The 20,751-nt window shown below is 34.8% G+C and overlaps 1 protein-coding gene across 2 annotated transcripts in view; it reads right to left on the reverse strand.

The window, feature by feature from the left end:
• The window catches only part of KIFAP3 (kinesin associated protein 3), a 165,755-nt gene that overhangs the window by 113,577 nt on the left and 31,427 nt on the right, over positions 1-20,751 (reverse strand). For both annotated transcript variants that reach the window (XM_004425053.2, XM_087437843.1), the window contains exons 6-9: positions 17,472-17,571; positions 16,289-16,413; positions 14,000-14,098; positions 2,884-3,062 (exon numbers count right to left, since the gene is read on the reverse strand). In XM_004425053.2, the coding sequence (XP_004425110.1) occupies positions 2,884-3,062; positions 14,000-14,098; positions 16,289-16,413; positions 17,472-17,571 (503 nt within the window). The remainder of the gene's footprint in view (positions 1-2,883; positions 3,063-13,999; positions 14,099-16,288; positions 16,414-17,471; positions 17,572-20,751) is intronic.

Genomic DNA, 20,751 nt, shown 5'->3' on the forward strand with positions numbered 1-20,751 from the left:
TTCAACATCATTAATTATCAGGGAAATGCAAATCAAAACTACAATGAGATATCACCTCATGCCCATCAGAATGCCTATAATTAACAAGACAAGAAACAACAAGTGTTGGAGAGGATGTGGAGAGAAGGGAACTCTCATACACTGCTGGTGGGAGTGCAAACTCGTACAGCCACTATGGAAAACAGTATGGAGGTTCCTCAAAAAATTAAGTATAGAACTACCATATGATCCAGCTATTCCTCTGCTGGGTATTTATCCAAAGAACGTGAAAACACCAATGCGTAAAGATACATGCACCCATCTTCATTGCAGCATTGTTCACAATAGCCAAGACTTGGAAGCAGCCTAAGTGCTCATCAAGGGACGAGTGGATAGAGAAGACGTGGTATATATACACAATGGTATACTACTCAGCCATAAGAAATGATGAAATCCAGCCATTTGTGACAACATGGATGGACACTGAGGGTATTATGCAAAGTGAAATAAGTCAGAGGGAGAAGGTCAAATACCGTATGATCTCACTCATTAAGTAGTAGACAATAGCAACAACACACAAACACATAGAGACAGAGATTGGATTGGTGGTTACCAGCGGGAAGGGGGCAAGGAGGAGGGTGAAAGGGATAATTAGGCACATGTGTGTGGTGATGGATTGTAATTAGTATTTGGGTGGTGAACATGAGAACATGATGTAATCCATGCAGAAATAGAAGTATAATAATGTACACCTGAAATTTACACAATGTTATAAACCAATGTTATCGCAACAAACAAACAAAAAAGCTTCAAAATAAACAAATAAAAATTCTGATTCTATCCAATGCCCTTAAATAAAATCATTTCTTTCACAATAAAAGATGAAATGCATACCATCTACAGTAAAAAATCTGGCTAATCAAATCACTCTTATGACCTTGGATGAATTACCTCCTCTGAACCTCAGTTTTTCCTCTTCAATAAAAAATGAGGTTGGATGAGGCAATTTATATTGTATCTTCCAAAACTCTGATCTTAGCAGAAAATAACTTTTAATAATATTCTTGAGATCATTTTTGATAGATGACACATAAGAGTTATTACCTAAATACAAATCTAATCAACACATAGTAGACACATGCTGATGGCAAATCAATTTGAATTCTGTGAACCTACTAAAGGTGAATTTAATCTAACACATAAATGAAAGAATATACTTCAACTTATAGTAAGGGGAAGCAACTATTTAGCCACACTCGAACTACTCAGGAGCATATATATCACCATGTCATCATATTCTTAAATATAAGATCAATGAAAACAAAAACATGTTTATGATTAATCTTTCTAAGTAAATTCAATCTTAAAACAATATCAGGCATAAGGTGATCACCAATAATTAAAAGCCAATGATGAAAATGATACTAAATATCTGTGGGTAAAATGAAATTTAATATATTTCAAGTATCAGAATTCAAGGCACTTATTAAATCTGATAAATCAATCTTAGGTTTTCAAAGAGCATGCCATGTCACTTAATAAGCATAAGCTACTTCCTAGTTCATTTGATTTTAAAAGAAGAAAAAAGAGTAGGCAGACATACTATATATTTAGACTACCTGAAAGAGAATCCACTTATACCAATAATACATAATCATCTAATGATTTTTTTTTGTGAGGAAGATCAGCCCTGAGCTAACATCCATGCTAATCCTCCTCTTTTTTTTTTTTTTTTTTGCTGAGGAAGACTGGCTCTGAGCTAATATCTACTGCCAATCCTCCTCCTGTTTTTTTTTCCCCCCAAAGCCCCAGTAGATAGTTGTATGTCATAGCTGTACATCCTTGTAGTTGCTGTATGTGGGACGCGGCCTCAGCATGGCTGGAGAAGCGGTGCGTAGGTGTGCACCTGGGATCCGAACCCGGGCCGCCAGCAGCAGAGCACGCACACTTAACTGCTAAGCCACAGGGCCGGCCCTCATATAATGATTTGTATTAGCATATAGTTCTAAAATGGTCGTCCATGGAGTTAAGGCCAATGATCCAGTAATTCCATTTCTAGGGATCTATCCTAACAAAATAATCAGCTAAAATTACAAACAACTTAATAGGTGAAAACAAGGTATGGTTAATGTATGATCTATTCATTATAACATTATGCTAACAAAGACTTTTTAATGACTGTGGGAAAAAGAAGATAATTTTTATTCTATCTTTATATATTTCATATATATCATATATCATTATATGTTTCATATATATTTCATATATCATAATATATATATTATGAATATTATTCAGAAGAGGAAATAATACACGATCAACTTGTATTTCTCAAAGACCATTGCACCATCACAACATAAGATGGCAAATAGGAGCCTACTGTAACAATTCAAATAAGTGATAAGAGGCTATAAATAAAGAGGGCATGAACTAATATAATGGCACTGAGAATAGAAAGAAGAGATAGCTTCAAGAGATACTTAAGAAGCAGAATCAACAACTGGCTACCAATTGGAATGGTAGATGAGAAAAAAAAGACTGGGATAAACTGTATTCCAAACACTAGTGTCAGAAATGCAGGAGAAAAAATACTTTAGGGGAAAATAATAAGGCCAGTTCACTCTGAAGTAGAATCTTAATTTAAATTACTTTCTATATATTATGTTTAATATGGAAAGATTCATTCTATACAATATACTAGAAAAAAAATTTTATCCAGAAAGCTTCAATTATCTGCAATATTAACTAATATGGAATATATTTTCTAATGAAGCCATTTAAGTGAGTTATTGCTATAGTAAAATCTTCATTCAGAATTATCTTAATAGGAGGATAATGTGTTTACTTTTATCAAAATATTCTAACTTGAAAATGGTGAACATGGAATGTTTCACTGTAAGTTACCATATCATTTTTATTCTCCATAAAAATGCTGAGTTTCTTCAAGAATGATACAACTAGAATAAGCAGCTCAAAATTGTCTCGATCAAGAGCCTTCACCAGCATGTGAACTATGTTCTTGTTCCTCATCTTCAGTTCTGTACGTGTATCCTCAGCAAGATTCAGAAGCAAATAAAGAGCAACTAGAAAAGTAAAATAGATGAGAGTTAAATGATTGGCATATTGAATCAGCATTTTTTTTTTTTTTTGTGAGGAAGATCAGCCCTGAGCTAACATCCATGCCAATTCTCCTCTTTTTTTGCTGAGGAAGAACAGCCCCGAGCTAACATCTATTGCCAATCCTCCTCCTTTTTTTCCCCCCCTTTTTCTCCCCAAAGACCCAGGAGATAGCTATATGTCATAGTCGCACATCCTTCTACTTGCTGTATGTGGGATGCGGCCTCAACATGGCCAGACAAGTCGGTGCACGCCCGGGATCCAAACCCGGGCCACCAGTAGCAGAGCGTGCTCACTTAACCGCTAAGCCACGGGGCTGGCCCTGAATCAACAATTTAATAAATCATTTCTACTCACCAAAGTAAGAGATGTAGTTCTAAGAAGATAATATATTACTTTGAAAATTTTAACTAGTTATTAATTATATTCATTAGAAACCATTTACTTTTGAGTGATCTATATGTTACATAAAATAAAACATGTAATATATATAAAATAATATTCTTATGATACTGAGAAGGACACAAGAACCAAAATAAGACAACTGTTCCTACCCTCTTGGAGCTTGGAGCTTAATAGTAATCAAATGGTGATTAAAGGTATATGTTAACAATTAATAAAACAGGCAAATGGGAAAATAATTTTATACACGTACAAAACAAGGTAAAGCTTCAACAACTAGGGGATGCTGTGTTAAAAAGAGCTATAATCCAAAATATATACTATAGCTAGTGCTGAATTTGAGGCTACTAAAACCTATTTTTCACATTCAAACTGATTTTCTAATAGTCACTACAGGAAATGGCCATATAAAATTCACTAACACAATTGTTACACTAGACAAAGTTGAGGTCACTATCCACTAGTTCTAAGAAAAATTTCTTTTAGATACCTGTAATAAACATGCTTAGGTTCTGATAAGAAATTCATATAATTGTTCCCTTTTGACAATGAGAATTATGTGACAGATAATGTTTTCCATTTTGCCTCAACTGACAGGAAGCTTCAGAGTTAAGACTTGAAAGGTTTCTGTTAGAATTATGTAGGCTATTATGGTCAACATAGTCTTTTTGTTCTCCTTTAGCCTTGATTTTACTCATTATTTTAGTATTTCCCTTCATGTATTCTTTTTGTTTTTTTTTTTTTGTGAGGAAGATCAGCCCTGAGCTAACATCTATTGTCAATCTTCCTCCCTTTTTTTTCCCCTTTTTCTCCCCAAAGCCCCAGTAGGTAGTTGTATGTCATAGTTGTACATCCTTCTAGTTGCTGTATGTGGGACACCGCATCAGCATGGCCAGACAAGCAGTGTGTCAGTGCGGGCCCAGGATCTGAACCCGGGCTGCCAGGAGTGGAGCGTGTGCACTTAACTGCTAAGCCACGGGGCCAGCCCATCCCTTCAGGTATTCTTATAAAGCATCTCTAAACCTTTACGAAAAGAAGACATATATGTATACATAAATATTAAATTTAATTTAACAAATATTTGAGATAGAAAGGTAATTCACACTAATTATGTACCTAGTGTAGGCTAGGCACTGTACTAGTTGATATTTAAACAGTAACCCATTTTAATTTTAAGACAATTTTATGAGGAAAGAAGTGTTATAAAAATTTTACCGATGGGGAATCCCAAATTCAGAGAAGTTAAATAACCTGCCCTAGCCACACAGCAAGACAGTAGTAGAGCTAAATTAAAATTCAAGCCCATCAGAATCCAAAGCTCACACATTTACACTACTGCATCATGCTGACTTTACAGTAAGGCACTATTAAAAGGTTTTAAAGTTGTGTTGAAAAGCATATATAGTAGGCTTCTGCTTGCAACCAAGACAGATGTAGTGGGTTGAACAGTGTTCTCTCAAAATTTATGTCCACCCAGAACCTCAGAATATGACCTTATTTGGAAATAGGGTCTTGATAGTAAGTAATTAGTTAAAATGAGGTCAGAAGGATTAGGATGGACCGTGACTAGTGTCCTTATAAGAAGAGGAGAGGACATAACAGTGACAGATAGAGTGAGAAGGCCATGTGAAGATGAAGGCAGAGACTGAAGTGATGCAGCTACAGCCAAGGAACACCAAGGACTGTCAGGAGCCACCAAAAGCTAGAAAGAGACAAGGAAAGATTCTTCTCTAGAGTCTTCAGGGAGAGAATGGCCCTGCTGACACCATGATTTTGGCTTTCTAGGCCCCAGAACTGTGAGAGAATAAATTTCTGTTGTTTTAAACCACCCAGTTTGTGGTACTTTGTTTTGGCAGCTCTAGGAAATTAATACAATAGAGTAAGAGGGGCAACATTTTAAACCCTCATCTGAAACGACAACAAGAAAAAAACCCAGACTAAAAATACATGAAATGAAGGTTTTCACAACATTGGACATCAGATAATGAAGCATAGTGATTCTTGAGAGATAAGAAACAAATGAGATGGCCCTATGATTGCCCAAGAATATTGCCTTGAGAGTTTCCAGGTCACAACACAGGGAGGGAAAATCTCAGCAGAAGCCAAAAGAATCCCTGAGTTGAAGAGACAGAACCAAGAGACCAGAAAAGCCAAGGCAGCTAGAGTTCACAGAAAAGATTATCAGAGAGGAGAGAGCTGCACAGAGAGAGAACTCTGGAGTTCAACAGAGGACTACCTTGTGTATTGAGCAGAGTACCGACTAGCCACATGTGTTAGGAATCTAACTACGGCTGGGGACAGAACAAAATGAGAGAAATAAAAGAAAAACTACATGGTGCACACAGAAGGCTGGAAATAATGCCTGTTTCTACCAGCCATTCTAGAAACTTCATAATTCATGGGGCATTGGGTAGAGTACTCAGAGGGTCTTGCCTTAGTAGTTAGGAATAATTAGCTTTAGACTAAATGCTGCTCATGTCCAGACTAATAGATGATAAGAGCAAGATCCAGGGGCTGGTCTGGTGGCACAAGTGGTTAAGTACGTGCGCTCTGCTGCAGTGGCCCAGGTTCGCTGGTTTGGATCCCGGGCATGCACCGATGCACTGCTTGTCAAGCCACGCTGTGGCGGCATCCCATATAAAGTGGAGGAAGATGAGCATGGATGTTAGCCCTGGGGCCAGTCTTCCTCAGCAAAAAAAGAGGAGGATTGGCAGATGTTAGCTCAGGGCCAATCTTCCTCACCAAAAAAAAAAAAAAAAGCAAGATCCAAAAGAATCAAACTGTTTCCAAGTAATTTAACTACATCTCAGAACAAAGCTCAAGAATATTTATAGGAATAAAAAAAATCCAACACATAACAATGTAAATTTCACACTGTCTGGCATATAATCAAAGATTATCAGCCACTCAAAAAAGCAAGACAATACAACCCATATGGAGAAGAAAAATCAGCCAACTGAAACTGTCCCAGAACTGACACCAAGGTTAGAATGATCAGACAGGAACATGAAAACAGTTCTATAACTGTACTCCATATGTTCTACAAGTTAAGTAGAGACATGGGGGATATAAAAAAAAATACAAATCAAACTTCTGGCACTGTAAACTACAATGCCTGAGACTGTATATCAAATGGAATTGACAGAAGTTTAGATACTGGGGAAGAAAAGATTAGTGAAATTGAAGACATAACCATAGAAACTATCCAATATTAAACATACAAAGAAAAAAAACAGCAGCAAAAACGTAAAGAGTACCAGTCAACTATGGAACAATTTCAAGTTGCCTAATATACCTTAATTGGAGTCCCTGAAGGAATAAAAACCAATAATTTTCCAAATTTGATAAAAATTATAAACCCACAGTCTCAATAAGGTAACTGAACCCCAATAACAAGAAACATGAAGAAAAATACACCAAGGCATGTCATAATCAAACTGGTCAAAACAAATGATAAACAGACAATCTTAAAAGTAGGCAGAGAAAAAGAAACTTTAGGTACAGATGAAAAAAGATAAGGATAAAAGCAGACTTCTCATCAAAAACAACACAAGCAAGTCAACAGCGGAACATGTTGAAAGTTTAGAAAGAAAAAAGTTGTCTAATTCATCATCAGTAAATCTGTCCTATAAGACATATTAAAGGAAATCTTTCAGGCAGAAATAAAATGACACCAGAGAGAACTATGTGTCTATTTAAAGGAATAAGATTAGTGGAAATGGTAACTATATATGTAAATATATAAGATTTTTTTCTTACTAGTTGAATATCTTCAAAGTAAAATTGAGTGTTTATAAATGTTTGGAGGGTTTATAACATATATAAGTATAATAAATGTTAACTATAGAAGCATCAAGTTGAGGAGAGGAGAAATGAGAATAATGGTCCTTATTCTAGATGAAGTGATACAGTATTACTTGGAGGTAGAACTTAACTTATGATAAATTAAAGATGTATACTTGAAGGCAGACAACTTATAATTAATTAAAGATGTATAATATAAACATTGATGCAAACAATAACAAAAGAGTTATAGCTAAGCCAACAATGGAGATAAAATGGGATTAAAAAATTCTCCACCAACAAGAAGGTAGACAAGGAGGAAAAAGATGACCAAAAAAAAAAAAAAAAGGCAAGCAAGACTCAACTATACGCTGTAAACAGCACAATTTAATATAAACACATAAATAAGCTAAAAGGAGGGACAAATATACATCATGCTAACATTAGTCATGAGAAAGCTGGAGTATCTATATTAGTACAAGAAAAAGTAGATTTCAGACTAAAGAATATTACCAGAGATAATGAAGATCATTTAATAAGGACAATTCATCAAGAGGACATTACAACCCTACATCTGTTTGTCCTTAAGAATAAAGCTTCAAAATATATGGAGCAAAACCTGATAGAACTGAAGAAGAAACAGTCATACCCACAATTATAGTCGGAGATTTTAATATTACATTCTCAATAATTAATAGAACAAGTACTGAAAAAATCAACAAGATGTAAAGACTTGAACACATTATGAACTGATTTCACCTCACTGACATTTATAGAACACTCTACCCAACAATAGCAGCATGCACCCTCAATTGCCCATGTAGCATTTGCTGAGACCATATTCTAGACTATCAAACAAGTCTCAATAAATTTAGGATTCAATTCATACAAATTATTTTCTCTGACAACAATGGGATTAAATAAAAAATCAGTAACAAAATCTCTGAGAAATCCACAAATATTTGGAAACAAAATAACTCCCTTCTAAATAATCTACAGGTCAAAGAAGAAATAAAAACAGGAATTGGAAAGTATTTTGAACTGAACGAAAATGATACCAGGACATACCAAAATCTGTGATACACCGCCAAAGCAGTGCTTAAAGAGAAATTTATAGCCCTAAACATCTTTATTATTGAAGAAGAAAGGTCTTGGATGAATGACCTCAGCTTCCACCTTAAGAAACTACAAAAGGAAGAACAAATTAAACCCAAAGTAAGTTAAACAAAGGAAATAATAAAGATCAGAACGGAAATCAATGAAATAGAAAACATAAATATACAGAAAATCAATGAAACCAAAGTTGGTTCTTCAAGAAGATCAAAAAATCGATAATCTTCCAAGTAGAATGATCAGGAGGGAAACAAAGACATAATGTACCAATTTCTGGATTGACAGAAAATATCAGTACCGATTCTATACATATTAAGAGAATATAAAGGAATATTAACATAGAACAACTTGAAATGCACAAATTCCTTTAAAGATTCAATCTAATAGACCTCACTCAAGAAAAAATAGAGAACATGAATAGTACTACATCTATTAAAGAAATTGAATATGCTGTTTAAAATATTCTCATAAAGAAAACTCTAGGGCTCAGATGGCTTCACTGGAATATCCCATAAATCATTTAAAGAAGAAATAATACCAATTCTGCACATAGTCTGCCAGAAAGTTGAATAAGAGGGAATACATTCCAACTCAATCTATGAAGCCAGCATTACCATGATGCCAAAACCAGATAAAGATTTTTATAAGAAAAGAAAACTACACACAAACATCCCTTATGGACAAAAAAGCAAAAATTATACACAAAATTTTAGAAAATTTAATCCACCAATATACAAAAAGGATAATACAAGTGGATTTTAATCCAGGAGTCCAAGGTTGACTTGACATTTGAAATCCAATTAATGCAATTCACTATATAAACACACTAAAAACATAAATAAAAGGTTTCCAAATTTGAAAAGATGAAATGTATTTGCGACACTTAATCATCTATGTAGGAAATATAGTGGAATCTACAAAAAAGTTACCAGAACTAATTAATAAGTGAGTTCACCAAGGTTGCAGGATACAGGACCAATATACCAAAACTAATTATATTTCTTGATACTAGCAACAAATAATCAGAAATTGAGATTTTTTAAAAAAGAGTATTCACAATAGCAACAAAAAATTATGAAATGCTTAGGGATAAATCTGACAAAAGATAGGAAAAACCTGAAAACAACAAAACACCACTATGAGAAATTAAAGATCTAAATAAATGGAGAGATATATCTTTTTCTTGGGTCAGAAGACTCAATATTGTTAAGATGTTAATTCTTCCCAAATAATTATACATTCAATGCAACCTGAACCAATATACCCCAATTTTTTTGTGGAAATGAATAAGTTGATTCTAAAATCATACGAAAATGCAAAAGACCTAGAATAGCCAAAATAACTTTGGGGGAAAAAAAAGTTGGAGGGCTAGCACCACCTGATTTTAAGATTTTCTATAGGGCTACAGCACCGAAGCCACTGTGCCATTGGCATCAAGATATACAAAAGTGATAGAACAGGATAGAGTCCAGAAATGAGCATGCACATAAATGAATAAATGATTTGCACAAAGATATAAACCAATTCAATAGATAAAAGATAATGTTCTCAACAAAGAGTGCTTAAATAATTGGATAAGAATAAAGAACTTTGATCCATTCTTCACACCATATACAAAAATTAACTCAAAATGTATTATAGACCTAACTGCAAAACCTGAGACTATTAAATTTCTAGAAGAAAACATGGGAGAAAATTTTGTAACCTTCAGTTATAAAAGGATATTTTAGATACAATACCAAAATCATGATTCAGAAAACACTGAGTAAACTGGACTACATAAAAAATAAATTCTCCTCTCCAAAAGATGCTGTTAAGAGAATGAAAAGCCAAAGACTGGGAAAAAATTTTTGCAAATCATATGTCTATTTAATAAAGGGCTTGTATCCAATACATATAAAGAACTCTCAAAACGCAATAAGAAAACAATCCAATAAAAAAATGGGCAAAAGATTTAACAGACACTTCAACAAAATAGATATAAAAATGGCAAACATATGAGGAGATGCTCAACATAATTAGACACTAGGGAAAGGAAAATCAAAACCACAGTAAGATACCACTACAAACATTTTAGAATGGCTAAATGTCAAGTATTTGTGAGGATGTAAAACAACTGGAGCTCTCATATACTGATTATGAAAATGTAAAATAGTACAACCATTGCAGAAAACCATTTAGCAGTTTTTTATAAAGTTAAACATACACCTAACATATGATCTCGCCATTCCATTGTAAGATATTTTACCAAAAGAAAAGAAAGCATGTGTCCATACAAAGACTTGCATATGAATGCTCACGACGACTTTATTTGTAATTGCAAAAAACTGGAAACATCCCAAATAAGCATTAAGAGGTGAATACAATGAAACACCATTCATAATAATAAAAAGAAATGAACTCCTGACACACGCATCAACATGGATGAATCTCTAATTATGCTGTAAGCGTGCACTCCTGTGGCTGCAAGGTTTTGTCACAGGCACACACATGGCAGTAGAAGTGCAGGTGTGCAGCTGTAGGGGCTAGCCACAAGCGCGCATTAAGAAAAACAATCTACATACCATTGGAGTCCCAGAAGGAGAAGAAAGGGATGAAGGGGCAGAAAGTTTATTTAAAGAAATAATGGCTGAGAATGTCCCAAGTCTGGGGAGACATGTGGATGGCCACTTTATGAAATTAATAGGTCACCCCAAAATTTGCAAAATGATGTTCTCCAAGACATATTAAAATAAAATTGTATAAAATCAAAGACAGAGAGAATTTTAAAAGCAGAAAGAGAAAAAAAAAACTTATCTCATACAAAGGAACCCCCATAAGGCTATCAGCAGATTCCTCAGGAGAAACCCTACAGGCCAGGAGTAAGTGGGATAATAGATTCAAAGTGCTGAAAGAAGGAAAACTGCCAACCAAGAATACTTTACATGACAAAGTTGTCTTTCAGAAACAAAGGCAGATACTTTGCCAAACTAACAAAAACCAAGGGAGTTCATCACCACTAGACCTTATAGGAAAGTTCTTATAAGAAATGTTAGGGGGCCGGCCCACTGGCGCAAGCGGTTAAGTGTGCGCATTCCACTGCGGCGGCCCGGGGTTGCCAGTTCGGATCCTGGGCGCGCACCAACGCACCGCTTGGCAAGCCATGCTGTGGCAGCATCCCCTATAAAGTGGAGGAAGATGGACACAGATGTTAGCCCAGGGCCAGTCGTCCTCAGCAAAAAGAGGAGGATTGGCAGATGTTAGCTCAGGGCCGATCTTCCTAACAAAAAAAAAAAATAAATAAATAATAAAAATTGTTTAAAAAAAAAAAGAAATGTTAAAGGATTCTTTAAGTTGAAATGAAAGGGCTCTAATTAGTAACATGAAATCATATGAAACTATACAACACACTGGAAGAGGTAAGAATACAGTCAGATACAGAATATTCTAATACTGCAATATGGAGGCGTGTTAATCATTTAACTTTAGTATAAAGGTTAAAGAAAAAAACTAAAAATAGCTATATCTACAATAATTTGTTAATGGATACACAATATAAAAAGATATAAACTGTGACATCAGAAACATGAATGGGGAGGGAGAAAAAGGGTCGAGTTTTTGTATGTGATTGAAGTTAAGTTGTTATCAGCTTAAAATAGATTTAAGATGTTCCAAGTAAACCTCAGGGTAATCACAAAACAAAAACCTATATTTGATACACACAAGATTAAGAGAAGGGACTCAAAACATACCACTATGTAAAATTCACAAAAGACGACAGCAAGAGAGAAAAAAAGGAACAAAGGAACTACAAAACATCAAGAAAATAATTAAAAAGACAGCAATATTAAGTCCTTACCTATCAATAATTACTTTAAATGTAATGGATTAAATTCTCCAATCAAAAGGCACAGTGGCTGAATAGATTAAAAAAACAAGATCCTGGGGCTGGCCCAGTGGCGGAGTGGTTAAGTTCGCATGCTCCACTTCGGCGGCCTGGGGTTCACAGTTTCGGATCCCAGGCACGGACCCACACACTGCTTAGCAAACCATGCTGTGGCAGGTGTTCCACATAAAATAGAGGAAGATGGGCACAGCTGTTAGCTCAGGGCCAATATTCCTCAGCAAAAAGCGGAGGCTGGGCAGCAGATGTTAGCTCAGGGCTAATCTTCCTCACACACACAAAAAAATCAAGATCCCACTATATGCTGCCTACAGGAGACTCACTTCAGCTTCATGGGCAAACATAAGCTCAAAGTGAAGAGATGGAAAAAGATATTCCATGCACAGGAAAATCAACTTCCTTTTGGTGAGATGTGAATTGGTGTAGCCACTATGGAAAACAGTATGGAGGTTCCACAAAAAATTAAAAACAGAACTACTATATGATCTAGCAATCCCACTTCTGGGTATATATCCAAAGGAAATGAAATCATGATCTCAAAGAAATATCTACATTCCCACGTCCACTGCAGCATTATTCACAATAGTCATGACATGGAAGCAACCTGTGTCCATCCATAGATGAATGGATAAAGAAGATGTAGTAAACATATACAATGGAATATTATTCATCCATAAAAAAAGAAAGATACTCTGCCATTTATGACAACATAGATGGACCCAGAGGAAATTATGCTAAGAGAAATATGTCAGACAGAGAAAGACAAGTACTGTATGTTCTAACTTCTTTGTGGAATTTAAAAACATTGAACTCACAGAAAGAGAGAGCACATTGATGGTTAGCAGGGGCTGGGTTGTGGGGGAAATGGGGAAACACTGGTCAAAGGGTACAAACTTTCAGTTATAAGATGAATAATTTCCGGAGATCTAATGTAAAGCATGGTGACTATAGTTAACAATACTGTATTGTATACTTGAATGTTGCTATGAGAGTAGATCTTAAACGTTCTCACAATAACAACAACAACAAAATGGTAATTATGTGAGGTGAAGGATGGGTTAAGAACCCTATTGTGATAATTTTGCAGCATATATGTGTATCAAATTATCACATTGTACACCTTAAATTTACACAATGTTATATGTCAATTATATCTCAACAAAGCTGGAAAAAATCAATAGTCAACTACAAAGCAGGAATGGAAAGCACACTTAAAAGCTCCACATCATTCTCACTAACATTCATAAGATTTTGCATCTTATCAATGACTGAGAAACCATTTATTGAACTTTTAATTCTCTCAATAAACCCCAGAAAGAAGACACTATTTTTTTATTAAAGAGAAATATTTTGAAAATTTTTACATCAATTTCCTAGGAAAGCAACAAAATAACTCACTATATAAGATAAGTGTATTAGGGTTTGAAAGACAAGATTCTTATATTGAAAAGGTCACACACTGGATTAAAAAATCATCTCTGAGTAAATAAATTACAAGTATATATACATTTAAGAGCTGAATGGGGCCTTTTGGTGGAAAAATAGTGGAATGAAATTCAAAACATTATTACCCACGTTAAAGACTGAAGAATCTGTAGCACATTAAAATTTACAGAACTTTCAATTATTCTGGCATTAGCTTTACCAATCTGACAAAAAATGGAACAAAATAAATGTAGATTAAGCACTTCATTGCTTTTCTCATGGCTTAGGAATTCATACCTCGTAAGAGCTGTTCCTGTTTTACCACAAGTCCCTGGTATTTTTTAAAGGTTTTTTCATAATCTTTCCTCAAGGTTTGGTTTTCAGGGTCTTCATCAAGTAAACAAGTTAAGGATCATCCTTACTCATTGAAGCAAAGAAAACCTACTAAAAAATACTATGAAGAACAGCAGTATTAAATTTTATGTGCAATGTTATCCAGTTATTTTCTGTAACCAATAGTTTAAAATACTCTCCTCTGCACAATAATTGTGTTATAACAAGACTTCTTAACCAAGGGTTCAAGGATGTGCTTGGAGTCCTTGGGTGAACACATGTTTGGGCTTCACTAAATACTTGAATCTTTAGAAATTGTATGCAAAAATTTTATGTATGTGAACAACCTCTAACTTTCAACAGATTATCAAGTGGTTCCATGAACCAAAAAGATTACTGCCTTAGAGAATGACTTAGTTAAGAAGAATACTGAATTCCACTTCAGACAGATGCCCAGAATATTCAATGGATGTGGATTAGATCTAAAGCTTTTTACCACCCTCTTCAGACTAGATACCAGAGGAGAAATATCTCCAAGTTAGAGGTAAATAAAATTTTATAATTACAACTTACAGCCACAAATAATTCCTTGGATACCTGCAGAAATAACCAGTTACTTCAGTCTGACTTCAGGATCCCCAAGCACTTAAAAACAATCCCCTTGTTGAACGCTACTTGCATCAAAATGCAAGGAAACTTAAGACTTGATAAAATAGTAATTTTTGAGGAAAAATGGCCAGAATTCTGATATGTCATTTTTATATTCCTTCAATTATTGTAATCTATTGATTCTAAGACATGTTTTTCTCACATCTAAATATCTCCAGAATTTGGATATAATCCATGATCTGTCATAGTTTAATTGGAAGCATGTTTTTCCTTTCTGAGTGGTTCATAAATAGTGGTGTATCTTACAGTCTATGGTGTCTGATATTTATAGGAATATGGTATGTCCTAATATATCAGTTCTTGTCACCAAACAATAACAAAGAATACATTAATGATTGCTAAAAGTCCCATTAGTGGTTCTCTCTGTACCCATCCAGTTTACATGAAAATTGGGTACATTCAGGAGACTTGGGACTCTAGAAATAATCTCAAGTCTCCAGGATTATTGAGTTGTCTATGTAGTTTAAGGCAATACCAATCTAGATGTCAGAAGCTTATAGCACACACAGAAAATTTCTAAATCTGGAAAGATCCTAATTAAGAAAAGTCAAAGCTTGTGTGTGCGTGAGGGTGTATTTCTACAGTGTCTTGGAGATCCATGAAGGGGAAGTTAGAAACATATGATATTCAGCACAACAGGAGTAATATTTTTACTTTTTAAAAGAGATCAATAAATATTGGGTCCAAAGGAAAGTTACCAGTATGGCTTGCTGATCTGCAAACCATGTCATATAAGAACAGATATGAATAAGCCAGGGCCTTCAATCTGGAACAATTAAGTTGTAGAGACAATATGATAAATATCTTCAAATATAAGAAATGTGATGGTGAAGAGAATATCCCTCTTCTATATTGCTTCAGTATGCAAGATTAGAACCAAAGGATAGACGTCACTGGGAAGTGGATTTTAGTACACTAAGCAAAAGAACATTATAATAAATACAATGCCAAAATACAGAATGAGTTAAATCAATCATCAGTGACATTGTGAAAGAAGATACTAAATAACCCATTTGTAAGGGAAGCTGCAAGAAAAGATTCCTGTATTGAAAGATAGCTTAAAATAGATAATTTTCAAAGGTTCCTTTCACAGGTTCTATCATTCTGCAGGCCTCTCAAATTTGTATGTATTAAGAAAAGTATTTTTACACTTTATTAGAAAAGTAGGATTTAAAATTATGTTCATCACCAGATTCACACCCATTCCAATCAAAGTCACCTTCTTACACAGATAGAACTACATAGGCAACAATGGTGAGCCAGACTTCAGCTAATCAAAAGATCTTAGGGGACATAATGGTATAGCCACTTAAGAGACTTACCTATTCAGTTATCCAGGACACTATTATCTGCTCCCTCTATCTTACCAATTAATCAAAGTTGGAAAGAGATAAAAAGTATATCAAACTATATTCATTCTGATAGTTTCAATCTTCATCTTAACCTTCAACACACTCTGGCATTTTTCCAAGAAACGTCTATGGCAAAAAATAAAAATAAAAGAAGAACAAAACCATCCCATCCATCCAAAGCTCATAACAACAGGCAACAACAGTAGGACGAAATGCCACTCCAAAAGGATATCAGCTTTCTTCTTCTTAGAAAGTTCTTCTTGCCAAAGCTCATGTCTTTTTAATTCATGATCAATGATATTCATACATAGAGCTCCAATTTTATAGTGAGTGATAAGTCCATGAAACTGAGAAAAGCTTTAAAGAAGAAACTTTAGTATGTATTTAAAGGAATTCTTCTGTGGGTTCAGGAAATTTGTTTTAGGTAAACACTGGTACAAACATTGTAGAAAATAAATATGATATACGTATTTCAATAAATGAATACACCCACAGTATACTAGTAAGACTTGAAATTATGAGGTTACTTTAGCCATATATTAACATACTACTGTTATCTGAAATGCAATTATCTTTAAACTAGAAATTAAACACATTTTTTGTAATTAGCCACCATGTTAACTAATCAAATACTTTCAAAATAAATTTTCAGACTACCGTCTAACAGAACTAATAATATAACAATATTATTATTGAATAAAACTGATACCAGAGGATAAACTAGTAAAATAAACTAGTAAAATAAAATTAGGTTTTGCATATTTCCTAAACAAATCATTCATCCAAGTATTTGTTCAGTAAATATTTATTTGCTAATCCTGGCACATTTTTCAAATAGAGGCAAGCAATTCTCTAGGAATTGGCTAGAAACTTCACAAGGTCTCAATAAACATCTTTCTAAAGCATATATATGTATAAATAACATATGCTACATAACAGGCATGTGTTTGCACACACATATAAGTGCATGTGCATGTGTGTGTATAAATCAATAACACTGGCACTTACTCTGGGTCAGGCTTTAGTCTATAAACTATCTGAAGGGTGCTACTATTACTATCTACAGTTTACAGATGAAGAAACTGAGGCACAGAGAAGTTAAGTAATGTAACCAAGATCACACAGCCAATAAACAGCAGGACTTGGATTCAAATCCAGACAGTCTACTCCCAGAGCCCATACTCTTAAACACTAAACCATTATACTAGCCTACAGTTTGTGTGCACACATACATGCATGAGTGCGTGTAGACTGAATGAAAGAACAAGAGAGAGGATAGAGAATGGGAAACAGAATAAGAGTTCAGAGGCAGAGCATGGGCAGACACACAAGAAGACTGAGCGAACCAGTGATCTATAATCTAAACCAATGACACAGAGAGAAATAGAGATAGATTAGTACTTTTTTATGCTTACCTGGAAAAGCAAAAAAAGATATAAATTATGTTTGTAGCTAACTCAACACTTTGCTTCCAGTCTTCTCTCAGGACTCTTGCTAATGCACCAAGGGCAGTTTCTAAAGAAAAAAGGGACATACAAAAATGATCATTTGTCTTGCCTCTGGAATAAAGGGTGATTGGTTTTAAATATCTACTTATTAATAAATAACAAAGCTAAGACAGAACTGGGACAAAATAGTAGGATGCTTCTTTTCAACACAGCTCTTTTCAAAACCGAAATACAACTTTTACTTAAAACTCATAACATGCAGCTTTATAACTGTGAACAGAAAAATAAAATATGATTTAGATAAAGTAACATAATAAGTATATTACAGGTGACAAAAGAATAAAAAGACCATTTATGTCTTTATTTGCATTTCCACTTGTAACCTTGCTACCGCAGTACCAATGTGTTTTCTTTTTTAACTTCTGATTTAATGTTTGTGAATAAGTAAAAAAACTAGAATAAGTCTAAAAAAATAACAAGCAGTTTAGCAGGCTAGCCCTGGCTCCATTAAAGCAAACCGATAACCCAATAAAACTTATACACAGAAAAATAATTCTAATATTTTAATCATGTTAAATTGATGCCAAAGACATAAATAAAACAAAAAATATTTCACAAAATTAGTTTCAGAGTAGATTAATAAACATCCTTACTAGATTTTTATCTTGAAAAAGGTAAAATTAATGTATTGATTAACAAGAATTACCATATATTAAGTAAACATAAAGTAATGAGACTGGTTTCAAATTAAGTGTTGTTACATGGCTTACCAATTCTTAAAATAATAAAAAATTAAACAAAATATCTGTGTATTTTATAGAGATCATAATTCAACTTTCTTTAATAGGCACTCAGGATCTAATGTACTTCATGGACTGCATTATCAGTATTTATTATGGTAATGAAAATGTTCAGTTTATTTGAGCCTTCTGGCCATTCAGATTATGAAACCAGAATGCACTATATTATTAATGCACCTTAGTAAGGAATTTTTTAAACAAACTAACAAACATCCTATAATAGCATTTCACAATGTTATTCATATTCACAATGCAGAGTGATGGTATAACATATGCTTGACTCCAAAATTATTCTGGAGTCAAGTAAATAGGTAGGCAATGTACATTAACATGTAAAAGCTCCAAAAAGTCCTACTTAATAAAGAATCTGGTTTAGCCTTGTTTAATCAGTATTACCAAAGGCATTTACCACTATAATATAGAGGAAAGAGTATGTCTTGGAATGTTCTTTTGAAAATGATGTACCATAATGTCATGAATTTAGGCATAGGTTTAGTGGCTTATTTTCCAAATTTTATTTCGTTTTTCTCCTTTCACTTATTTCATTTTTCTGGAGGCAGAACAGTTTAGCACTCCCTAAAATCCCCATTCCAGAGAAGTGTTACTATCTGACCTATCTGGATGCTTGCTGAAACACTCCACTCCCAGGGTCTGTCTTTACAGTCAGGTGTCTCTTCACAATGGGATACATTCTGAGGAATGCATCATTAGGCAATTTTGTCATTGTGCGAACATCATAGAGTATACTTACATAAACCAAGATGATATATAGCATACCACACACTTAGGCTCTATAGTATAGCCTATTGCTCCTAGGCTACAAACCTGTACAGCATGTTACTGTACTGAATACTGCAGGCAACTGTAACACAATCGTAAGTATTTGTGTATCTAAACATATCTAAACATAGAAAAAGTACAGTAAAAATATGATATAAGATAAAAAATGGTACACTTGTATAGAGCACTAACCATGAATGGAGCTTGCAGGACTGGAAGTTGCTCTGGGTGAGGTGGTTAGTGAATGTGAAGGCCTAGGACATTACTGTACACTACTGTAGACTTTATAAACACTGGACACTTAGGCTACACTAAATTCATTAAAAAATATTTCTCTTTCTTCAATAACAAATTAACTTTAGCTTACTGTAAATTTTTGACTTTATAAACTTTTTTTTTAACTTTTTGACTCTTTTGTAACAAAACTTAGCTTAAAACACAAACACATTATACAGCTGTACAAAAATATTTTCTTTTCTTTCTTTCTTTATATCCCTATTCTATAAACTGTTTTCTATTTTTAATTTTTTTTTTCTTTTTAAACTTTTTTGTTAAAAACTAAGACACAAACACACACATTAGCCTAGGCCTACACCGGGTGAGGACCATCACTAATCACCGTCTTCCACCTCCACATCTTGTCCCACTGGAAGGTCTTCAGGGGCAACAACACGCATGGAGCTGTCATCTCCTATGATAACAATGCCTTCTTCTGGAATACCTCCTGAAGGACTTGCCTGAGGCTCTTCTTGAGGAGGTGTCACTCTTTTCAGAAATATGTCCATGGTGGTTTGCTTAGTTTCTTTTTTTCATCACAGACTTGCTTATAAGCAGATAAAGTACCATGAACATTCCTCTCTATTAATGAAAACCTTTTGGTGTTGGGGTCTGTGTTTTCAAACTGTTTAAGGAGCTTGTTGAGCTCTGCAAAAGCTCTGCTAAACCCTTCACTGTGAATTTTCCTGGCGGTTCTTCTTTTCCTTCTCCAGCAGTTTCCTTTTCTCTTCCTCTTCTTCAGCTATGTGTTCCTGTTCCAGTTCCAACAACTCCTCATTAGTCAGTTCCTCAGGAACCACCTCGAGGAGTTCCCCAATGTCATCCTCATCCACATCCAAGTTCAAGTTGTTTGCCATCTCAACCACAGCCTTGTTGGTTTTTTAAACTTCCTCATCCTTGGCAAATCCTTTGAAGTCATGGACAAACCTCCTGAGTGTCTTCTTCCAGATGTCATTCATACACTCCTGGGTGACTACACCCCAAGCCCAAGCAAAGTTCTTTTTTTTTTTTTTTGTGAAGACCGGCCCTGAGCTAACATCTATTGCCAATCCTCCTCCCTTTTTTTCCCTTTTTCACCCCAAAGCCCCAGCAGATAGTTGTATGTTATAGTTGCACATTCTGCTAGTTGCTGTATGTGGGACACCGCCTCAGCACAGCCCAACAAGCGGTGGGTTGGTGCGCGCCCAGGATCCGAACCCGGGTCACCAGTAGCGGAGCACGCACACTTAACCGCTAAGCCACTGGGCTGGCCCCAAGAAAATTTCGTGATGCAGTCACAGATGTTGTAATCCTTCCAAAACTACATCAGTGTCTTCCTCAGTTGCAGCAGTAGCCTGGGCAAAGACCCTCCTCAGATAGTAGGCCTTAAAAACTGCCATAGGGGCCAGCCT

Source organism: Ceratotherium simum, chromosome 2 (genome assembly GCF_057802395.1).
Source record: "Ceratotherium simum simum isolate JZ-2026a chromosome 2, ASM5780239v1, whole genome shotgun sequence".
Lineage (NCBI taxonomy): Eukaryota > Metazoa > Chordata > Mammalia > Perissodactyla > Rhinocerotidae > Ceratotherium > Ceratotherium simum.